Source organism: Nicotiana sylvestris, chromosome 12 (assembly GCF_000393655.2).
Source record: "Nicotiana sylvestris chromosome 12, ASM39365v2, whole genome shotgun sequence".
Taxonomy (NCBI): domain Eukaryota; kingdom Viridiplantae; phylum Streptophyta; class Magnoliopsida; order Solanales; family Solanaceae; genus Nicotiana; species Nicotiana sylvestris.
Window position 1 is genome coordinate 74,932,131 of NC_091068.1, and position 24,651 is coordinate 74,956,781.

General features: G+C 41.3%; 1 protein-coding gene across 1 annotated transcript; it reads right to left on the reverse strand.

Moving 5' to 3' along the window:
- Positions 1-564: 564 nt before the first annotated feature.
- LOC138883223 (uncharacterized) lies at positions 565-1,618 on the reverse strand. The gene is made up of 2 exons (XM_070163893.1): positions 1,279-1,618; positions 565-608 (listed from the first exon to the last, which is right to left on the reverse strand). Exons 1-2 carry the CDS (start codon positions 1,616-1,618, stop codon positions 565-567), a joined length of 384 nt encoding a protein of 127 aa, XP_070019994.1.
- Positions 1,619-24,651: the final 23,033 nt, after the last annotated feature.

Genomic DNA, 24,651 nt, shown 5'->3' on the forward strand with positions numbered 1-24,651 from the left:
TCTTCTTCACGAACGCGGTACTCCTCTCGTGTTTGTGATGCACTCTACTCCTGAACCTTCGTGAACGCGTCCCTTACTTCGCGAACACAAAGAACAATTATCCCTCAATCTACAGATGCTCTTCGCGAATGCGTAAGAGGAAACCAGCAACAGAAAAATACCAGCAGTTCAACTAACATCCTAAGGCAAAAAATGATCTGTTAACCACCTAAAACACATCCGAGGCCCTCGGAACCTCAAACAAACATACCAACACATCCTATAACATCATACAAACTTTGTCGAACCTTCGAATCACTCAAAAAAATATCAAAACACCAAATTACACTTTGATTCAAGCCTAAGAACTTCTAAACTTTTGAATTTCACAAACGATGCTGAAACCCACTAAACCACGTCCGAATGACCTCAAATTTTGCACACAAGTCAAAAATGATATCACAAACCTATTCCAACTTCCAGAATTTCATTCCGACCTCGATATAAAAATTTCCACTAACGACCAAAATTGCCAAAATTCTAACTTTCGCCAATTCAAGCCTAATTCTACCATGGACCTCTAAATCACATTCTGGATACGCTCCCGAATCCAAAATCACCTAACGAAGCTAACAGAACAATCAAAATTCAAATCCAAGATTGTTTACACATAAGTCAATATCTGGTCAACTTTATTAACTTAAGCCTTCACAAAAAGAGATTAAGTGTCTCAATTCACTCCAAAACCACTCTGGACCCGAACCAACTGACCCGGTAAGACATAATATAGCCGAAGAACACAAATGAAGAAGAAAGATGGGGAATGGGGCAATAACTCACGAAACGACCGGCCGGGTCGTTACATTCTCCCCCTCTTAAACAAACGTTCGTCCTCGAATGGGTCTAGAAACATACTTGGAGCCTCAAATAGGTGTGGATATCTGCTCCGCATCTCCCGCTCAGTATCCCAAGTAGCCTTCTTCACGGGCTGACCTATCCACTGCACTTTTATTGAAGCTATATCGTTTGATCTCAACTTTTAGACCTGACACTCCAAAATAGCCGCTAGCTCCACATCATAAGTCAAATCACCATCCAACTGAACCGTGATGAAATCCAAAACATGAGATGGATCATTGATATACTTCTGAAGCATAGAAACATGAAATATCGGATGCACACTCGACAAGCTAGGTGGCAAAGCAAGCTCATAGGCCACCTCTCCAATCCTCCGAAGCACCTCGAACGACCCAATAAACTGGGGGATCAACTTGCCCTTTTTCCCAAATCTCATAATACCTTTCATGGGTGAGACCTTCAGCAAGACCTTCTCCCCAACCATGTAAGACACATCACAGACCTTTTTGTAGGTATAAATCTTTTGTCTTGACTGCGCCGTGCAAATCTGCTCCTGAATCAATTTTACCTTATCCAATGCATCCTGAACTAAGTCTGTGCCCAAAAGCCCAGCCTCACTTGACTCAAACCAGCCCACTGGAGATCTACACCACCTCCCATATAAAGCCTCATACGGAGCCATCTGGATACTCGACTGATAGTTGTTATTGTAAGCAAACTCCACGAGCGGTGGAAACTGGTCCCATGAACCACTAAAATCATTTACACAAGCACGTAACATATCCTCTAATATCTGAATAGTGCACTCAGACTATTCGTCCGTCTGAGGATGAAATGTTGTGCTCAACTCAACCTGAGTGCCCAACTCTCACTGCACGGCTTTCCAAAGCTGCGATGTAAACTACGTGCCTCGGTTTGAAATGATAGAAACTGGCATTCCATGACGGCGAACAATCTCTCTGATGTAAATCTCAGCCAACCGCTCTAAAGAATAAGTAGTACATATAAGAATGAAGTGCACGGACTTGGTCTGCCGATCCACAATCACCCAAATAGCACGAACTTCTTCAAAGTCCGTGGGAGCCCAACTACAAAATCCATAGTGCTCCGCTCCCACTTTCATTATGGAATATCTATCTACTGAAGCAAGACACCCGGCTTTTGATGCTCATATTTCACCTGCTGACAGTTGAGACACCGAGCTATAAATCCAACTATGTCTTTCTTCATCCTCCTCCATCAATAGTGCTGACTCAAATCCTGATACATCTTTGCAGCACCCGGATGGATGGAATACTGCGAGCTATGGGCCTCCTCAAGAATCAACTCCCGAAGCCCATCTACATTGGGCACACATATCCGGCCCTACATTCTTGATACTCCGACATCACCAATAGTCATATCTTTAGAATCATTATCCAGAACCTTGTCCTTGAGGACAAGCAAATGTGGATCATCATACAGGCACTCTCTAATATGATCAAACAAGGAAAACCTAGAAATCACACAAGCTAGGACCCGGCTGGGCTCTTTCCAATCTCACAAATCGATTGACCAAAGCCTGAACATCAACTGCAAGAGGTCTCTCCCCAATAGGCAGGAATGCAAGACTACCCATACTCACTGCCTTCCTACTTAAGGCATCGACCACCACATTGGATTTTTCCGGATTGTACAAAATGGTAATATCATAGTCCTTTAGCAGCTCCAACCATCTCCGCTGCCTCAAATTGGGATCCTTTTGTTTGAACAAGTGCTAGAGGCTATGATGAATAGTAAACACCTCATAAGACACACCATTGAGATAATGCCTCCAAATCATCAATGCGTGAACGATGACAGCCAACTCCAAATCATGTACAAGGTAGTTCTTCTTATGGGGCTTCAACTAACGAGAAGCATAATCAATCACTCTACCCTCCTGCATCAAAACACATACAATATCAATCCGAGAAGCATCACAATATACTGAATATGAACTAGAAGCTAATGGCAGAACTAACACTGGAGTTGTGGTCAAGGCAACCTTGAGCTTCTGAAAGCTCACCTCACACTCATCTGACCACCTGAAAGGAGCACCCTTTTGGGTTAATTTGGTCAAGGGTGATGCAATAGACGAGAAAGCCTGAACGAACCGGCAGTAATAACCTGCCAAACCAAGAAAACTATGAATATCTGTGGCTGAGTATGGTTTGGGCTAACTCTGGACCGCCTCTATCTTCTTTGGATCCACCTGAATACCCTCTCTGGACACCACGTGCCCCAAGAACGCCACTGAACTGAGCCAAAACTAACACTTGGAGAACTTAGCATAAAACTTCTCCTCCCTCAACTGCTGTAACACAATCCGCAAATGCTGGGCATGCTCCTCCTGGCTACTAGAGTACACTAGGATATCATCAATGAATACAATAACAAACGAGTCAAGATAAGGCTAGAATACACTATTCATCAAATGCATGAAAGTTGCTGGGGCATTAGTCAGCCCAAAAGACATCACAAGGAACTCATAATGCCATATTGGGTCCTGAAGACTGTCTTAAGAATGTCTGAGTCCCTAATCTTCGACTGGTGATACCCTGACCTCAAATCAATCTTGGAGAACACCCTCGTTCCCTAAAGCTGGTAAAATAAATCATCAATACGAGGTAAGAGACACTTGTTCTTGATTGTGACTTTATTCAATTGCCGGTAATCAATGCACATTCTCATGGTGCCATCCTTCTTCTTCACAAATAGAACTGGTGCACCCCAAGGTGACACACTAGGCCAAATAAACCCCTTATCACGGAGTTCCTGAAGCTGATCCTTCAGTTCCTTTAACTCCGCCGGTGCCATATGATACATTGCAATAGAAATGGGCTGAGTGCCCGACACCATATCAATACCAAAGTCAATATCCCTGTTCGGCGGCATGCTCGACAGGTCTGCAGGAAACACATTCAGAAATTTCCTCACCACTGGAACTGAATCAATAGAAGGAGTCTCTACATTAACGTCCCTCACAAAGGCAAAATAAGAAAGACAACCCCTCCTAACTATCTGCTGGGCCTTCAAGAATGAAATCACTATACTGGGGACATAATTCGACAAACCTTGCCACTCAATCCATGGCACTCCCGGCATAGCCAATGTCACCGTCTTAGAATGACAGTCCAAAATAGCATGACACAGAGACAACCAATCCATGCCCAATAGCACATCAAAGTCAATCATACTAAGCAGCAACAGATCAACTCTAGTCTCTAGTCTCCCAATAGTCACTACACATGACCGATATATACGATCCATAATAATAGTATTGCCCACTGGTATAGATACATGAATAGATTAAACAAGAGTCTCGCGGGGCGTATCCAAATAATGAGCAAAATACAACGATAAATCTGAAAATGTGGAACCAGGATCAAATACTACAGAGGCATCCTTGTGGCAAACTAAGATAATACCTATGATTACAGCATCTGAAGCAATATCATCTCGTATGGCAAGGAGTGCATAGAAATGGGCCTGAACGCCACTTGACCGGCCTCCTTCTCGAGGGCGACCCCTAGCTGACTGACCTCTTCCCCGAGCTGGCTGGGCGAGTGATGAAGTAACTGGTGCTGAAGTCGAAGCCTGGCTCCTCTGCTAGGATGAACCTCCTATGAGGTGGGGACAGAACCTCTTGATATGACCCAAATCTCCACACTCAAAGAAACCTCTATCGGCCACTAGCAATGAGGACTGAAGAGAGCCCGAGCACCAGGATACCCACTGGAAGGACCAGGCATAGATGAACCCTGAGCTGATGGTGAATAAGATAAACTCTGAGCTGGAAGGGCACTAAGAGATGAGTGGACCTGCTGATAACTGTGAGAACCATGGCCAGATAATGCACCACAGTGAACTAGATGAGCCGTCTGAGCATGCCTAAACGGACGACCCCTGCCGTGGTGAAACTGACCTCCTGAAGGAACACCACCAAAACTACCGGATCCACGAGTCCTCTTGGCCTCTCTCTCTACTCTCTCCTAGTGGCGAACCGACTCTATATCCCCAACAATGTCAACAACCTCCTCAAAAGAAGCACCAGACACCCTCTCTCTAGTTAGAAGAATCCGTACCTGATTTGTGAGGCCATCAATGAACCTCATGATCCTCTCCCTATATGTGGCAACCAACAAGATAGCATGATGGGCCAACTCAGAGAATCTCATCTCACACTACGTCACATTCATATCATCCTGACGCAACTGCTCAAACTACTTGCGCAGCTCCTCTCTGTGGGACTACGACACATACTTCTCCAAGAAGAGAATGGAGAACTGCTTCCATATGAGTGGCGCTGCACTAACCGGCCTACGCCTCTCATAATCCTTCCACCAAGTGAAGGTAGCTCCAGAGAACTGAAAAGTAGTGAACGAGACCCCATTGGTCTCCAAAATACCTGCTGTATGGAGGATCCTCTAACACTTATCCAAGAAACCCTGGGCATCCTCGCCCTCTACACCGCTGAAAGTTGGAGGCTGAAGTCTACCAAACCTCTCCAATCTGTGCTGCTCATCATCAGACATGAAAGGAACCACATAGTCCTAAGCAGCTGCAACCGGCTGGGCTGGTGGTGCCCTCGGTGTCTGCAATCCCTAAACAACCTGCTCGGATGTGTGAGCGGTTGGAGTCTGAGTGCCTCCCCTACTTGGGAAGCAGCTGCTGTAGTAGACACAGAGACCGCCTGAGCAAGACTGGTGCACATGGTCAGAATCTGAGCTAAGGTCTCCTGAAGACCTGGAATCACGAAGGGCATAACTAGTGGCTGAGCTCGTACCGCTGGTGCATCCATAGCCGAGACCTGATCCTGTATTGGGTAACTGGTGGGTCTGCAGGTGCTGCCCTAGCTGCTAAGCGGGCTACACCCCTGCCCCTTCCACAATCTCTACCGCGACCTCGGCCTCTTGCGGCCCCAACTGGTGGTACTGGTGGCTGTCCGTCCTGACCGGTAGCACATGTCCTCACCATCTGTGAGAGAATAGAATAACAAAAGTTTAGTTACCAGAATCAACAGATTCATATGACAAGAATTCAAGAATGTGAAGTTTCCTAAGGGTTCTGCAGCCTCTCGAAGATAAGTAAATATGTCTCCATACCGATCTATGAGACTCTACTAAACACGCTCATGACTTATGAGACCTATGTAACCTAGGCTCTGATACCAATTTGTCACGACTCAAAACTCAACCCGTCGTGATGGCGCCTATCTTGGAACTAGGCCAGCCTCAACTCAACAAACCAACACAACAATAATAAGTTTGAAAACATTAACAGAAGCATTTAACATTTAAAGAAACTGATTAAAACATAAGAAATTCCAAGATAAGATACAATCCAGCCTAAAACCAGGGTATCACTAAGTGCATGAGCGTCTAGGGAAATACATGGTCTATTACAATGTCTGAAGAAGCAACTGAAATACAACTGGAGAATAATAAGGAGAGCCAAGGGCTGTGAACGCCGTGCTGATACCTCAATAATCTCCTAAGCCTGAAGCCTCGATCAACAACCGCCACTAGGTCTAAAAGTGCCTGAATCTGCACACAAGGTGCAGGGGGTAATGTGAGTACACCAACTCAGTAAGTAACGAGTCCAAACTATGAACTGAATGGTAGTGATGAACTCAACCTCAACAGCTATAATATACACAACGTACAGAAACGTATGCATGCTTTCAGTTAAATAGACAGCTCAAAGTAATAAGGTAAATATAGTTCTGAATAGTTTAAAATATATAACTCAACTGCCTCTACATGCCAATGCACTGACTGTGTGAAATGCACAATGTACTCTCCCTCTCAAGTGCATCCCGGAACATATACAACACTAACTGTGAGTCACTCAATACCGAGGATAAAGGGCAATCCAACCCTGAGGAGAAATCCATCTCCAAGTATATATACTTCGGACAAATCCATGTCTAGGGAAATCCATCCCTCAATAATATCATCCGCGCCCGCTGTGGGTGTGCAGACTTCAGAGGGGCTCCTATTGCCCAAGCGTTATCATAATCAATATAACTGTTGTGGCATGCAGCCCGGCCCCATAACTATCACTCAAAATCAGGCTCTCTGCCTCACTTAATCATCACTCTCCAATCTCACCCACGGGCTAACAATGCCATGGAAACTAACCCGAAAATAATGATATGTTAAGCCAATAATAACAACTAAGACTGCGATATGGTATGAAATGCATGAATATGATTGAGTACAAGATAAAAGTGAAATCAGTAAAATGACAGTAAGAAACGACCACTAAGGATCCCAAAAGTATCACCGTGAAAGCCCTAACAAGATATCTAGCATGCTTTACAGCTTAATTACTTTACCATATAATGGAAATACAGATATCAACAAGAAAGAGTCATTAAACAGTGCCATAAAATGAACCAGGCCGCGATTCTCACGGTGCACGCCCGTCACTTGGCATGTGCGTCACCTCAATACTAACCACGTAACACGTAGTTCGGGGTTTCAAACTCTCAGAACCAAGTTTGAAAGCATTACTTACCTCAATCGAGCAAAAATCCTACTCTGCAAAACCCTTGCCTCTCGACTCGGTCTCTGAACGCCCCGAATCTAGCCACAAGCAATACAATACGATCGATATAGGCTAAAGGAATCAATTCCACAAGAAAAATACCAACTTATAGGTCGGATCCCGAAATTCACTCAAACCTGGCCCCCGAGCCCACCTCTCGAAATCCGACAAAAATCACAGAACTAGAAAGCCCATTCACTCACAAGTCTAACCATACCAATTGTACTCAATCCAACAACAAAATCTCCTTCAAAACTCCAAAATTCCATCTCAGGAACTCTTCCATTTTCCCCCAAATTTTCAGCCCAATTCCCAATTTAGATGATAGAAATCAAGATACCATCATGGAATTTACCAAAAGCAAGTGAGGAACACTTAACCCAATCTACTCCCTGAAAATGCCTTAAAAAATTGCCCAAATCCATGGTCTCTAGCTCAAAATATGAAAAATGGGCTCAAACCCTCGATTTTGAATATAACACTGCCTGCCCAGATTTTCTTCTTCACGAACGCGATAACTCTCTCGCGTTCACGTAGACCACTTGGACTGCCTCTTCAATTTACTCTTCGCGAACGTGACCTTCGGTATGCAAACATGAAGCTTTACCAACTCAACCAATTGCGAACGCGACCACCCCTCGCGAATACGTAGACCAAATAGATGGGATTCACAACTGCCTCTTCTCTTCTTCGCGAATGCGGTACTCCTCTAGCGTTCACGATGTACTTTACTCCTGAGCCTTCATGAACGCGTTCCTTCATTCACAAATACAAAGAACAATTCTATCTCGATCTCCATATGCTCTTCGCAAATGCGAGACCTGCCTCACAAATGCGTAAGAGGAAACCAGCAGCAGAAAAATACCAGTAGATCAGCTAATGTCCTAAGGCCAAAAATTATCCGTTAACCACCAGAAACTCACCTGAGGCTCTCGAGACCTTAAACAAACATACCAACACATCCCATAACATCATCAAAACTTAGTTGAACCTTTGAATCACTCAAAATAACATCAAAATACCAAATTATACTCGGATTCAAGCCTAAGAACTTCCAAACATCCGAATTCCACAAACGATACCGAAACCCACTAAACCACGTCCGAATGACCTCAAATTTTGCACACAAGTCAAAAATGACACCACGAACCTATTCCAACTTTCGGAATTCCATTCCAACCCTGATATCAAAATTTCCACTACCGACCAAAATCACCAAAATTCTATCTTTCGCCAATTCAAGCCTAATTTTACCACGGACCTTTAAATCACATTCCGGACATGCTCCCAAGTCCAAAACTACCTAACGAAGCTAATGGAACCATCAAAATTCAAATCTGAGATCGTTTACGCATAAGTCAACATTTGGTCAACTTTTCCAACTTAAACCTTCATAAAAGAGACTAAGTGTCTCAATTCACTCCAAAATCACTCCGAACCCAAACTAACTGACCTGGTAAGATATAATACAATTGAAGAACACAAATGAAGCAGAAAGATAGGGAACGGGGATATAATTCATGAAACGATCGACCAGGTCATTACACAAGTAGTATGTGGATCACGACTGTGAGCTACATTTAGGAAGCGACTAGATAGGTGGCCACAAAAGGGATTGGTGGTGGAATGGAGAGGTCTAAGGTAAATTGGAAGCTAAGAAAGTGGCTACATGAAGCTAATGGAGAGTGAAGACGAGGAGGACTAGAGAACTAATAGGGAGGGGTATAAACATGCGATGAAGGAGGCAAAATTAGCGGTTATGATGGCGAAGATTATAGTGTTTGATCGTTTGGATGAGGAATTGGGAGTCAAAGGCCAGGATAGGAAGTTGTACAAGCTTTCCAAGGCGAGAGAGAGGAAATCCAGCAACCTGGATCAAGTAAAATACTTCAAAGACGAGGAAGGTAAAGTATTGGTGACAGAGGCCCTTATTAGACAAAGATGGCAAACATACTTTCATAAACTTTTGAACAAAAAGAGGGGAGAGGAACATTATGCTAGGCAAGTTGAAGCATTCCGAGAGTCGAAAGAATGTTGGTTATTGTAGGTATTAAGACTGAGGAAGTTGAGGGATCTATGCATAGGATGAGCAGGGGTAGGGAGATCGGGCCAGATGAAATTCTGGTGGAGTTTGGGAAGTACGCGGGCATGGAAGGCTTGGAGTGACTCACTAGGATGTTCAACATCATCTTTAGGACTAACAAGATGCCCGAAGAATGGAGGTAGAGTATGATGATTCTGTTATACAAGAACAAGGTTGATATCTAAAATTACAACAACTATAGGGGCATCAAGCTTCTAAGCCATCTATAAAAGTTTGGGAGAGGGTGGTGAAAGAGAGGATAAGAAGAAGTGCATCTATTTCTTAGAACCAGTTTGAATATATGTCAAGGCATTCGACTGTGGAAGTCATTCACCTTGTAAGAAGATATGTGGAATGGTATAGAAAGAAGAAGTGAGACTTGCATACGATGTTCATTGACCTTGAAAAAGCATATAGCAAAGTCCCGAAGGAGGTTCTTTGGAGGTGTTTGGAGGCTAGTGGGGTTCATATAGCATACATTAGGGTGATTAAGAACATGTATGGTGGAGCTAAGACCAAGATTAGGATGGTAGGAGGAGACTCGAAGTTTTTCCTAGTTGTTATGGGGTTGCACCACGGATTAGTGCTTAGCTCTTTTTTATTTGCCTTGATGATGGACGTTTTGACAAATCACATTCAAGCGGAGGTGTCGTGGTGCATGTAATTTGCTAATGATATAGTACTGATTGACGAGACACGAAGTGGTGTTAACGCAAGATTGGAGGTTTGAAGACAAACCCTAGAGTCAAAGGGGTCCTAGTTGAGTAGGACCAAAATAGAATACTCAGAGTGTAAGTTAAATGACGTGACTTGTGAAACGGATGTGGACATAAGGCTTGAGTCACAAGTCATCCCTAAGAGAGAGAGTTTAAAGTACCTTGGGTCAGTAATCCAAGATAATTGGGAGATTGATGATGATGTCACTCATTGCATTGGAGCGGGATGGACAAAATGGAGGTTCACATCCGATGTTTTGTGTGATAGGAATGTACTGCCAAGCCTTAAAGATAAGTTCTATGGAGTAGTGGTGAGACCAACTATATTATATGGAGTAAAGTGTTGGAAAATCAATAAATCCCATGTCCAGAAGATGAAAGTGGTAGAAATGAGAATGCTGAGATGGATGTCTAGGCATACCAAGAGAAATAAAGTCAGAAATGAAGTTATTAAGGACAAGGCAGGAGTAGCCCATGTGGAGAACAAGATGAGAGAAGCAAGGTTAAGATGGTTCAGCATGTGAGAAAGAGGGACACAACTGCCCCAGTGAGGAGATGTGAGAGGTTAGCCTTGGAGGGTATGATGAGAGGTAGATGTAGACCTAAAAGGTATTGGAAGAAAGTGATTAGGCAGGACATGTCAACTTCAGCTTACTGAGGACATGACCTTGGATAGGAGAGTATGGAAGTCGAGAATTAGGGTAGAAGGTTAGTAGGTGTATTTTTTTCACAAACTGATAGTATTGATATTGCTCTTGTATTTTGTTATGCTTAGTTTTCTTTCTGTTTCTCACTCTTATTCCTATTCTTGTTTCTTTCGCTTGGATTGTTTATTATCATGTTGTTGTTTACTTTTTGTTGTCATTGCTATTTCTCCTCTATCATCTTCCCTTAAGCCGACGATCTATCGAAAACAACATCTCTATCCTCACAAGGTAGGGGTAAGGTCTACGTACATTCTACCCTTTCCAAATTTCACTTCTGGGATTATATAGGGTTTGTGGTTGTATTATTTTTTTTAATTGCTTCATCGATCATATTTTATATGAAACCTAATTGACTACTTCAAGAAAGAAAAATAGATTTTTAAAACTTTTAGTCAATAAAATCTCATAACATTTATGTAGCTATAAAATCATGTAATATAGAGTTAAATTATTTTTAAGTATAGAAATATGTCATTTTATAATGTACTAAGAGACTTGACATTTATGTAGCTATAAAATCATATTATTATGAATATGGATTTTAAAGTTAAACTATTGGTACATATAAAAAATGTTTCATTCATTTTAGAGTAGAATAATAAAAAAGAGTCATATAAAATAAGATAGGAAAAAAAATACTATATTAATAGTTTATCTAAAATTTATTAGAGTCTAAATCTAAACTCTAATGGGTTCTAAAATTCTATGTGAAAGGGACTTCTGAGTACTAATATAATAAATAAATAAATAAAGATATAGAGAGAGACTCACGTTTTAATTAGTAATAAAATGTTTCTTTTTCTTGGGATTTAGCAGAGGTGATTCAAATCACTTTTGGATAAGCTCCGAGATATTTAAACATTAACTTATTAATTTGATGATAATTGAAAATTTATCGAGTGATTTTATGGATATTTAAACATTAACTTATGATTTAACGATAGTTGAACATCAATAGCATGATGATAATACGAATAGTTAAATATTAATTTATATATTTAATGTTATTCTTTTTTTTTTTTTTGGTTTAAAAGACTAGCTTATATTATAATTAAAAGGATGTTACAAGGAGCGGCTGCTCTTGGGCAGCATTACAAGAAGTGCTAGGAATAACATTAAGTGCACTATTTGGTGTACTACTCATTCTAGGTGTTACATGGCCCTTTATCTTGCATGAGAAGGTTGATGATGAACGGAGGAGGGTCTGCCATAAAGGTGATGTTACTGCCCAATAATTCCATTCCAAGAAATGCTAGTCGATCTGCTACCATATTTTGTTCCTTATAGGTGTGACTGACCCTTGGATTACTCAGTTGCCGGATCAGGAACCTGCAATCAGTTAACAAAAATGAATATTGTATGGTATGTGTGTTCAATATGGATATTACCTGTTGGGCATCCATCTGAATTTCCAGCGTGGTTAGATTATAATTGACTGCTATCTGCAAACCATGTAGTAAGGCCATAAGTTCTATATCTATGACATTGGATGCTTGGTAGTGACCCGTATATCCCATTACCCAATCACCTGTGTGATTTCTAAATATCCCCCCAAAGTTTGCTCGTGATTTGTTCCAATGGAATGCCCCATCTGTATTTAATGTGATGAGCCCCTTTGTAGGTGGTTTCCATTTGACATACATAGGCATTTTAATACTTTTATAAGTGTGTGTGTTAGTTAAAAAAATATGTTTAGTAGTTAATTGAATAATTGAATTGATTGAAGGCTGGATCACTACATTTTCAAAATATTTTTTTTTTGAGTATTCCACAAATGCCATAATATGAAAGGATTCAGCTGTTTTAGAGGTATGACATGTGTGTAGAAATTGCCCTTTTGATTAACAAGTTTTTGAAGCAAGATATGGTTAGGAGTTCCATGGGTGTTTACTAATCGTGTAAGGTGTAGTAGTTTGAGATTTTTCCAACAATGTTTTGCATGCACACAATGTAGTAGGATGTGTGTAATAGTCTCTACTTCCACTTGAAAAATGGTACACATATTAGAGGAAGTGATTCCCAATTTATGCAGGTAGTGTTTGATAGGAAATCTATTGTAACTAATTAGCCATGAAAAGTGTTTAATTTTGGGAAAATTTTTTAATTGCTAAATCCAACCATGGTTGTTGTCATTATGAGGTGATTCAGTAAGAGCTTTATAGCAAGAGCTGATAGAGAAGTTACCCGTGGATGTTAGTCCCAATATTATATGATCAGGGTTTGTCCCATAAGCACTGATGCAAGTATTATTAATTATATGGATTATCTGTTGAGGTAATTCAAAGGATAGAGTGGAGCTATGACAGCTATTAAGTTGAAGCACATTTGCTACTGAGAGTAGGTATTCATTATTATATAAGGCCCATATATAAGACTTCTAATATTCATATTCAAAGCAACCCAATTATCATTCCAAAAATTAACATGGGTAACTCGCGTGACATGTCATTTTAATCCCATTTGGCAAATCCACCATCCATGCATCAGATGTTTCTACAAGATGGAGGTTCGTTTAGTAGGGGGTCTAGTGGATGTAATATATTTAGAAATTAAGAAGGATTCCCAATGTGTGTGAGGTTGATGAAACAACCACCAAGCCGTACTGGCTAGTAAGGCATTAATACCTAGTCCACCTTGTTCTTTAGTAGTAGTTATTGTTTTCCAAATTAAAAGGTGAATCTTTTTTTTTTTTTTTGCGAGGTAGAGCCCCATAATTTTTTTTAATATCTTTCTAATCTATTGATGATATTAGTGGGTAAGGACATAATTTGCATTAAATAATTTGGAATGGTATTTAGAATTGCTTTAATTGAAGTAGTACGACCTGCCATTGTAAGATAAGTTTGTTTTCCAGTCGGCTAACCTATTTTTGAAATTATATAAGATGAATTGGTAGTCATTTTTTGTGGGTTTAGAGTTGAAAATAGAAAAACTTAAATATTTACCAAATGATGTCCCTTCCACCATGTTGAAAGATGACAAGATAAAATTTTTGTCATTTACGGAGCAATATTTAAAGAAGAAAATTTTTGATTTTTCAAAATTAATTTTTTGCCCTGAGTGGTCAGTAAATTGGTTTTGTAAGTCTATAATTTTATGACAACTAGATGTTATTATATTGGATGCCAATATAATATCATCTGCAAAGAGTAGATGAGAAATTTGAGGTCCTTTAGCATTCAATGAAATAGGTTTCCATTGGTTGTAGTCTACTGTGTTGTTTATTTGTCTAGACAACATTTTCATACACATGATAAAGAGGTATGGTGAAAGTGGGTCACCTTACCTAATACCGCGTGATGATGTGAAAAGTTTCTTGGGAGATCCATTGAAAAGTATAGAAGTAGAGGTGGTGGACACACAAAACATAATGAGAGATATTAACTGGGGAGGAAAATTAAAGAATGTTAAGGAACTTCTTATGAAGCTCCATTCCATTATGTCAAAAGCTTTTTTGAGATCTATTTTTAGTAGCATACTGAGGCACTTTGATTTAGAGTTCCTAAAATGAGTTAGTAATTCTTGAACATTATTGCATTATCCGGTGCCCTTCTGTTTTTTTGAAAGCAGATTGAATAGGGTTGATTAATTTGTGGAGAAAAGGTTCAATACGATTAACAATAATTTTTGTGATTATTTTATAAAGAGTGTTGCATAAACTAATCGTCTAAAGTGGTTCATAATGGAGGGATACTTAACTTTTGGAATCAAACAAACATACGTTATCTTTAGTTCTAGGGGTTGTTGATACCCAATTTTTTCCTGTATATTTTAATATGCAAAATACTTTCAAAATAGCATATGTATGCATATATAAGTATGTCCAAATGTTTTATTATTTTTTCTTAATTTTTAAAGATTTTAAAATCGATTTATTGCCTATTTTATCCATAAAAACCCAATAATTATTCCAAAATTATCATTTTGGTGATTCATTTATTGGATTATTATTTATGCTAAAATATAGGAAATACAATTTTTGCATATTTTTACAAAGTCATTTAGTATTTCTAAAGTTAAATTGTATATAATTACAATATTAGCCTCTTTTAAGATTAATTACGTTTATTGTCACGACTCAAATTTCCCACCTCGGGGGTCGTGATGGCGCCTACTAATGTGAGCTAGGCAAGCCAATTGTTGAACCATATGTCTTTTTACCAATTTTATTCTCTTTATCAATTACGAAGAAATAACATTTAAACAACGGAATATAACATAAGCAGACGAAAACAACAAGCTATCTGAACATGAATATCTAATACAACCGTTTGAGTCTCGACTACCCAGAACTAGTGTCACAGTTTCACAGACGGTCTAAAAATACTAGAAATAAAGGTCTGAAAGAATTAAATACAACACTGTATCTGGAAATACATGTAAGAAACAGGAAAGTAGATGGAAGGAGACGCCAAGGCCTACGGACCCCTGCAGGGCTACCTCGGGTCGCCTGATGAACAAGAATCAACAATCTCACCACGGTCCGAAGTCTAAAACACTGAGGTCTGCATAAAAGAGTGCAGAGTGTAGTATCAGCACAACTGACCCATGTGCTGGTAAGTGCCTGGCCTAACCCCGGCGAGGTAGTGACGAGGCTAGGACCAGACTCCAAATAAACCTGTGCATATCGAATATATATATAGCGGAAAAGAAATACGGAAATAAATAAGTAAAGATAGGAGGGGGAAACATGCTTCGGGGAATAACAGGTAAAAACAGAATATCAAGAGAACTATAAGGAATCAAAATCCAACCACTAACAAGAATAAGGAAAACAAAGGCGGATTTCACTTTCTTTTCATATCTTGTTGCAGGCGTGCAACCCGATCCCATTTCCTGTATCTCGTGGAAGGTGTGCCACCCGCTCCCATTTCATTATATCTCGTGGCAGGCGTGCCACCCACTCCCATTTTATTTATCTCGTGGTAGGCGTACCACCTGCTCCTATTTCATTATTTCTTGTGGTAGGCATTCCACCTGCTCCCATTTCATTATATCTTGTGGTAGGCGTACCACCCGCTCCCATTTTATTATATATTGTGGTAGGCGTACCACCCGCTCCCATTTAATTATATCTTGTGGTAGGCGTACCACCTGCTCCCATTTTATTATATCTTGTGGTAGGCGTACCACCCACTCCCATGTACAAGCCATCAATAATCACAAGGAATCCGGGCAAGGGAACAATAATATCAACAAACAATATCTCGGCAAGGGAGAAATAGCTATAACATCTAACTACCTTAGCTATAACCAAACTCGTTACAACACCTAACTACCTCAACTATAACCAACCTCACAACAACATCTAACTACCTCAGCTATAGCCAAACTTGTTACAACACCTAACTACCTCAGCTATAACCAAACTTGTTACAACACATAACACAAAGAATCATCAACCTAAACATCCGTAATATCAATTAAGAACACAATGCAAGGGAGCCACAACTCAACAATAGCCCGGCAAGGGGGTAACATAATGATCTCTTCTCTTTCTCACTTTTACTTCACAATTCACTTCACAACTCGAACCAATACTCTAGAGTTTCAATTATCACTTATACTTTCACAATTCGTTATACAACTGGAGCCAACACTCCTCAATGTTCATAGGTCACAATTCTTTTCCACAACTTTACACAACAAATATAAATCTTCACCAATGCATGAATAATACAACGAAGTCATGGAAATCACAATATAAGACCCACGGTCATGCTTGACACCAACGTATAGATACTCGTCACCATGCCTATACGTCGTACTCAACAAGAAGCAAATAGCAAATAGGACACAACTCCCAATCCCTCAAGCTAAGGTTAGACCAAACACTTACCTCGAACTTTCACGACCAACTCAAGCCTCGAACACCGCTTTTACTCTCACGTTCGGCTCCAACCCAATCGAATCTATACACAATTGACTCAATATCATCAATTAGTGCTAAACAATCCAATTCCAATGTTCAATTATAACTTTCCAATCACTCTTCCCAAAATCCCAAAAATTGACCCCAGGCCCGCTTGGTCAAAACACGAGGTTCAGACCAAAATCAAATCACCCATTCACCCACGAGCCCAAATATATAATTATTTCCAGAATTCGACCCCAAAACAAGGTGCAAATCACAATTAAATTAAAAATCCCTAACTTTACCCAAATCTCTAATATTCTACCCTTAATCATATGTTTTAGGCCTAGAAATTCAATAGATGTTGATGAAAATGGAAGAAAACGAGTTAAAATTTACTTACCCAAGAAATTTTGGTGAAAATGTATTTCAAGGATCGCCTAGGAGCTTTGGAGAAGAAGAAGTTTTGTAAAATTTTGAGAAATCCCGTAAGTGTTCTGTTTTTGGGTCTTTAAAATAACTGGGCGAAAATATGCATCGTGTTCGCGACAGACCCTTCACATTCGCGATGGGTCAGGATGCAGTGGCCTTCACATTCGCGGACAGCGGCTCGCGTTCGCGTTCGCGGTTAACAACTTGGTGGCCCCTCCTCTCAACCTTACGCGTTCGCGAGTGGAAGGACACATTCGAGTGGGATCTTTGCCTTACGCGTTCGCGAAGGGGACCACGCGAACGCGAAGGGTAAAATCCCTGAGCACTAACTGCAGAAAATCTGCAACTTCTCTTAAACTCATAACTTCCCGAAACACATCCGAAACACACCCGAGCACTCAAGGCTCCTAACCAAGCACACGTACTAACTCAACAACATCATATGAACTTATCTGTGTGATCAAATCGCCAAAATAACCTCAAAAACAATGAATCAAACCTCAAAATCAAAGGATTTTTCTCAGACTTCATAAAACATCGAAATTTAGGTGTGAATCACGTCAAACGGACTCCGTTTTCAACCAAATTTTACAAAATAACTTAAATCATATATAAGACATGTACCGGGCACCGGAACCAAAATACGGGCCCGATACCACCATGTTCTAATCAAATTTTATTTCAAATTTCCTTAAACAATTACACTTAAAAATTCATTTCTCGGGCTTGGGACCTCAGAATTCGATTCCGGGCATATGCCCAAGTCCCATATTTTCCTACAGACCCTCCGGGACCGTCAAATCATGGGTCTGGGTCCGTTTACCTAAAATATTGACCGAAGTCAAATTTATTCATTTTAAACTCAAATTTCATCATTTTTCACAGAATTTCATATTTAAGCTTTTCGGCTACGTGCCCGGACTGTGCACACAAATCGAGCGACTCTAAATAAGGTTTTCAAGTCCTCAGAAGCACAGAATGCAATTAAAAATAGGTGATGAGCTTTGGATCGTCACATTCTCCACCTCTAAAACAGTTCGTCCTCGAACGGATAGAAGAAAAAAGTACCTGAGTCGGGGAAAAGATGAGGATAACGGCTCCGCATATCAAACTCGGACTCCCAGGTCGATGCCTCAAGAGGCTGACCTCTCCACTGAACACGAACAGAAGGAAAACTCTTCAACGTCAACTGACGAACCTGCCGGTCCAGAATAGCCACCGGCTCCTCCTCATAAGACAAGTCCTTGTCCAACTGGACAGTGCTGAAATCTAACACGTGGGATGGATCGCCGTGATACTTCTGAAGCATGGACACATGAAACACTGGATGCACGACTGATAAGCTCGGCGGTAATGCAAGTCTATAAGCTAACTCTCCCACTCGATCAAGAATCTCAAACGGGCCAATGAACCTAGGGCTAAGCTTGCCCTTCTTCCCAAATCTCATCACACCCTTCATAAGCGACACTCAGAGCAATACTCGCTCACCAACCATGAAAGCCACATCTCGAACCTTGCGGTCTGCATAACTCTTTTGCTTGGACTGAGCTGTACGAAGCCTATCCTGAATGATCCTGACCTTGTCCAAGGCCTCCTAAACCAGATCCGTACACAACAACCAAGCCTCTCCCGGCTCAAACCATCCAACCGGAGATCGACATCGCCTACCATACAAAGCCTCATAAGGAGCTATCTGGATGCTCGACTGGTAGCTGTTGTTGTAGGCAAACTCTGCTAAAGGCAAAAACTGATCCCACGAGCCTCCAAAATCAATGACACAAGCTCGGAGCATATCCTCCAGAATCTGAATAGTCCGCTCTGACTGGCCGTCTGTCTGGGGATGAAATGCTGTATTCAACTCCACCTGAGTGCCCAACTATCGCTAAACTGCTCTCTAGAAACGCGAGGTAAACTGCGTACTTCAGTCCGAAATGATAGACACAGGCACACCATGAAGACGAACAATCTCCCGGATATAGATCTCAGCTAACCTCTCAGATGAATAGGAGACTACCACATGAATGAAATGCGCTGACTTGGTCAGCCTATCAACAATGACCCATACTGCGTCAAACTTCCTCCGAGTCTGCGGGAGCCCAACAACAAAGTCCATAGTGATCCGCTCCCACTTCCACTAGGGAAGCTCAATCCTCTGAAACAATCCACCAGGCCTTTGATGCTCATACTTAACCTGCTGACAATTCAAACACCGAGCCACATATGCAACAATATCCTTCTTCATTCTATGCCACCAACAATGTTGCTGCAAATCCTGATACATCTTTGTGGCGCCCGGATGAATAGAGTACCTAAAGCTATGAGCCTCCTCTAAAATCAACTCTCGAAGCCCATTCACATTAGGCACACAAACTCGACCCTACAATCTCAAAACTCCATCATCACCTAAGGTAACCTGCTTGGCACCTCCACGCTGCACCGTGTCTCTAAGGACACATAAATAGGGATCATCAAACTGCCGATCATGGATACGCTCCAATAAGGAAGAACGAGCGACCATGTAAGCTAATACACGTCTGGGCTCAGAAATATCCAACCTCACAAACCGATTGGCCAAAGCCTGAACATCCAAAGCAAGCGGCCTCTCACCGACCGGAATATAAGCAAGACTACCCATACTGGCTGACTTCCTACTCAAGGCATCGACCACCACATTGGCCTTTCCCGGGTGATATAAGGTAGTGATGTCATAATCTTTCAACAACTCCAACCACCTTCTTTGCCTCAAATTCAAATCTTTTTGCTTGAACAAATACTGAAAACTCTTATGATCCGTGAACACTTCACATGCCACGCCATACAGATAATGCCTCCAAATCTTCAATGCATGAACCATGGCTGCCAACTCTAAATCATGAACCGAATAGTTCTTCTTATGAATCTTCAACTGCCACGAAGCATAGACAATAACCTTGCCATCCTGCATCAACACTGCACCAAGTCCAATACGAGATGCACCACAATAGACTGTATAAGGCTCTGAACCTGTGGGCAAAACCAACACCTGTGCCGTAGTCAAAGTTGTCTTAAGCTTCTGAAAGCTTGCCTCACACTCGTCCGACCATCTGAACTGGGCACCCTTCTGGGTCAACCTGGTCATCGGGGCTGCAATAGATGAAAACCCCTCCATAAACCGACGATAGTAGCCTGCCAATCCCAAGAAACTCCGAATCTCGGTAGCTGATGCTGGTCTAGGCCAGTTCTTGACTGCCTCAATCTTCTTCGAATCAACCTGAATACCCTCTATTAATACAACATGACCCTGGAATGCAATTGAACTCAACCAGAACTCACACTTCGAGAACTTAGCATATAATTGACTATCCCTCAAGGTCTGAAGAACCACTCTAAGATGCTGCTCGTGCTCCTCCCGGCTGCGGGAATATATCTAAGTATCATCAATGAAGACTATCACGAACGAATCCAAATAAGGCCTGAACACTCGGTTCATCAAATCCATAAAAGTTATTGGGGAATTTGTCAACCCGACTGACATAACCAAGAACTCATAATGGCCGTACCGAGTGCCAAAAGCTGTCTTAGGGACATCGGATGCCCTAATCCTCAACTGATGGTGGCCAGATCTCAAGTCAATCTTCGAAAATACCCTGGCACCCTGAAGCTGATCAAACAAATCATCAATCCTCGGCAATGGATACTTATTCTTGATTGTAACCTTGTTCAACTACTGGTAATCAATACACATTCTCATCGACCCATCTTTCTTCTTAACAAACAGCAACGACGCACCCCAAGGCAAAACACTGGGTCGAATGAAACCCTTCTCAAGCAAGCCTTGCAACTGTTCCTTCAACTCTTTCAACTCAGGCGAGGCCATACGATACAGCGGGATAAAAATGGTCTGAGTGCCCGGAGCCAAATCAATGCAAAAATCAATATCCCTGTCGGGCGGCATACCCGACAGGTCTGAAGGGAATACCTTAGGAAACTCACGAACAACGAGCATAGAATCAATAGATGGAACCTCATCACTGGAATCGCGAACATATGCCAAATAGGCCAAACACCTCTTCTCGACCATACGCCGAGCCTTCACATAAGAAATAACAGTACGGGTAGAATGACCAGGAGTCCCTCTCCACTCTAAACAAGTCAAACTCGGTAAATCTAAGGTCACAGTCTTGGCATGATAGTCCAAGATAGCATGGTAAGGTGATAACCAGTCCATCCCCAATATAACATCGAAATCAACCATGTCCAGAAGAAACAATTTCTACACGAGTCTCAAGATCTCCAATAACCACTATACATGAACAATTGACGCGATTCACCATATTAGAATCACCCACCGGCGTAGACACATAAACAGGGGCACTCAAAGAATCACTAGGCATGACCAGATACGGCGCAAAATAAAACCGAAGCTTCTCTACCACAAACCAGAATAGTACTTGCACCTCCACCTCTAATACCTTTACCTCCACCTTTAGCATCTCTACCTCCACCTCTAATACCTCCCTCTAAGTGATGTGGAGAAACTTCTCCTGAATAGCTACGTGAACTGTTCTCAAGTCAAAGCTGATGACCTAACTGGTATAGCCAATCAATAATCCCTCCAACAGGTCTTGGCAGATCTAAACATGTGAAAAGTAGCAAAATCGACCCCATTGGTCTCCACAATCCCCATGTTCCTGAGAATCTCATGACGATTGTCTAGATAATATCGGGGATCTTCAGAAGATGCACCTCTGAAAGTAGTAGTGAAGAGCTTGGTAAAACCTATCCAACTTCCACAAAACCTCCGGAGACGTAGCTGATCTATCACCGATCTGTGCTGCTGCTCGGCTGAAGAAGCGGTACATGACCTCACCATTCGTGAAAGGACAAAAGTAGAGGTTTCAATTTAGTATTGAGAGAACAAAATCGCACGACAGGGAAGAATAGAAGTGAAAATTTTCCTAACTCTGTAGCCTCTGGGGGATAAATACAGACGTCTCCGTACCAATCCCTCAGATTCTACTAAGCTTTTCTATGATTTGTGAGACCCATGTAACCTAGAGCTCTGATACCAACTTGTCACGACCCGGATTTCCAACCTTGGGGGTCGTGATGGCGCCTACTAATGTGAGCTAGGCAAGCTAATTGTTGAACCATCTATCTTTTTACCAATTTTATTCTCTTTATCAATTACGAAGAAATAACGTTTAAACAACGGAATATAACATAAGCGGACAAAAACAATAAGCTATCTAAACATGAATGTTTAATACAACTGTTTGAGTCTCAACTACCCAGAACTGGTGTCACAGTTTCACTGACGATCTAAGAATACTACAAATAAAGGTCTGAAAGAATTAAATACACCACTGCCTCTAGAAATACATGTAAGAAATAGGAAAGTAGATGGAAGGAGATGCCAAGTCTACGGACGCCTGCAGGGCTACCTCGGGTCGCCTGATGAATAAGAATCAGCAATATCACCGTGATTCAAAGTCTACACCACTGAGGTATGCACAAAAGAGTGCAGAGTGTAGTATCAGCACAACCAACCCCATGTGCTGGTAAGTGCCTAGCCTCCCCGGCGAGGTAGTGACGAGGCTAGGACCAGACTCCAAATAAACCTGTGCATTTCGAATATATATATAGTGGAAAAGAAATACGGAAATAAACATGTAAAGATGGGAGGGGGAAACATGCTTCGGGGAATAACAGGTAAAAATAGAATATCAAGAGAACTATAAGGAATCAAAATCCAACTACTAACAAGAATAAGGAAAACAAAGGCGGATTTCACTTTCTTTTCATATCTTGTTACAGGCGTGCAACCCGATCCCATTTCCTGTATCTCGTGGCAGGCGTGCCACCCACTCCCATTTCATTATATCTCGTGGCAGGCGTGCCACCCGCTCCCATTTCATTTATCTCGTGGTAGGCGTACCACCCGCTCCTATTTCATTATTTTTTGTGGTAGGAGTACCACATGCTCCCATTTTATTATATCTTGTGGTAGGCGTGCCTCCCGCTCCCATTTCATTATATCTTGTGGTAGGCGTACCGCCCGCTCCCATTTTATTATATCTTGTGGTAGGCGTACCACCAGCTCCCATTTCACTATATCTTCTGGTAGGTGTACCACCTGCTCCCATTTCATTATATCTTGTGGTAAGCGTACCACCCGCTCCCATGTACAAGCCATCAATAATCACAAGGAATCCCGGCAAGGGAACAATAATATCAACAAACAATATCTCGGCAAGGGAGAAATAGCTATAACATCTAACTACCTCAGCTATAACCAAACTCATTACAACACCTAAGTACCTCAGCTATAACCAAACTCGTTACAACATCTAACTACCTCAGCTATAACCAAACTTGTTACAACACCTAACTACCTCAGCTATAACCCAACTTGTTACAACACCTAACTACCTCAGCTATAACCAAACTTGTTACAACACCTAACTACCTCAGATATAACTAAGCTTGTTACAACACCTAACACAAAGAATCATCAACCTAAACATCCATAATATCAATTAAGAATACAATGCAAGGGAACAACAACTCAACAATAGCCCGGCAAGGGGGCAACATAATGATCTCTTCTCTTTCTCACTTTTACTTCACAATTCACTTCACAACTCGAACCAATACTCTTGAGTTTCAATTATCGCTTATACTTTCACAATTCGTTATACAATTGGAGCCAACACTCCTCAATGTTCATAGGTCACAATTCTTTTCCACAACTTTACACAACAAATATAAATCTTCACCAAGGCATGAATAATACAACGAAGTCATGAAAATCACAATATAAGACCCACGGTCATGCTTGACACCAACGTATAGATACTCGTCACCATGCCTAAACGTCGTACTCAACAAGAAGCAAATAGCAAATAGGACACAACTCCTAATCCCTCAAGCTAAGGTTAGACCAAACACTTACCTCAAACTTTCACGACCAACTCAAGCCTCGAACACCGCTTTTCCTCTCGAATTCGGCTCCAACCCAATCGAATCTATACACAATTGACTTAATATCATCAATAAGTGCTAAACAATCCAATTCCAATGTTCAATTATAACTTTCCAATCATTCTTCCCAAAATTCCAAAAATCGACCCCGGGCCCGCTTGGTCAAAACACGAGGTTCAGACCAAAATCAAATTACCCATTCACCCACGAGCCCAAATATATAATTATTTCCAGAATTCGACCCCAAAACGAGGTCCAAATCACAATTAAATTAAAAAGCCCTAACTCTACCCAAATACCTAATTTTCTACCCTTAATCATATGTTTTAGGCCTAGAGATTCAATAGATGTTGATGAAAATGGAAGAAAACGAGTAAAAATTTACTTACCCAAGAAGTTTTGGTGAAAGAGTGCTTCAAGGATCACCTAGGAGCTTTGGAAAAGAGGAAGTTTTCTAAAATTTTGAGAAATCCCGTAAGTGTTATG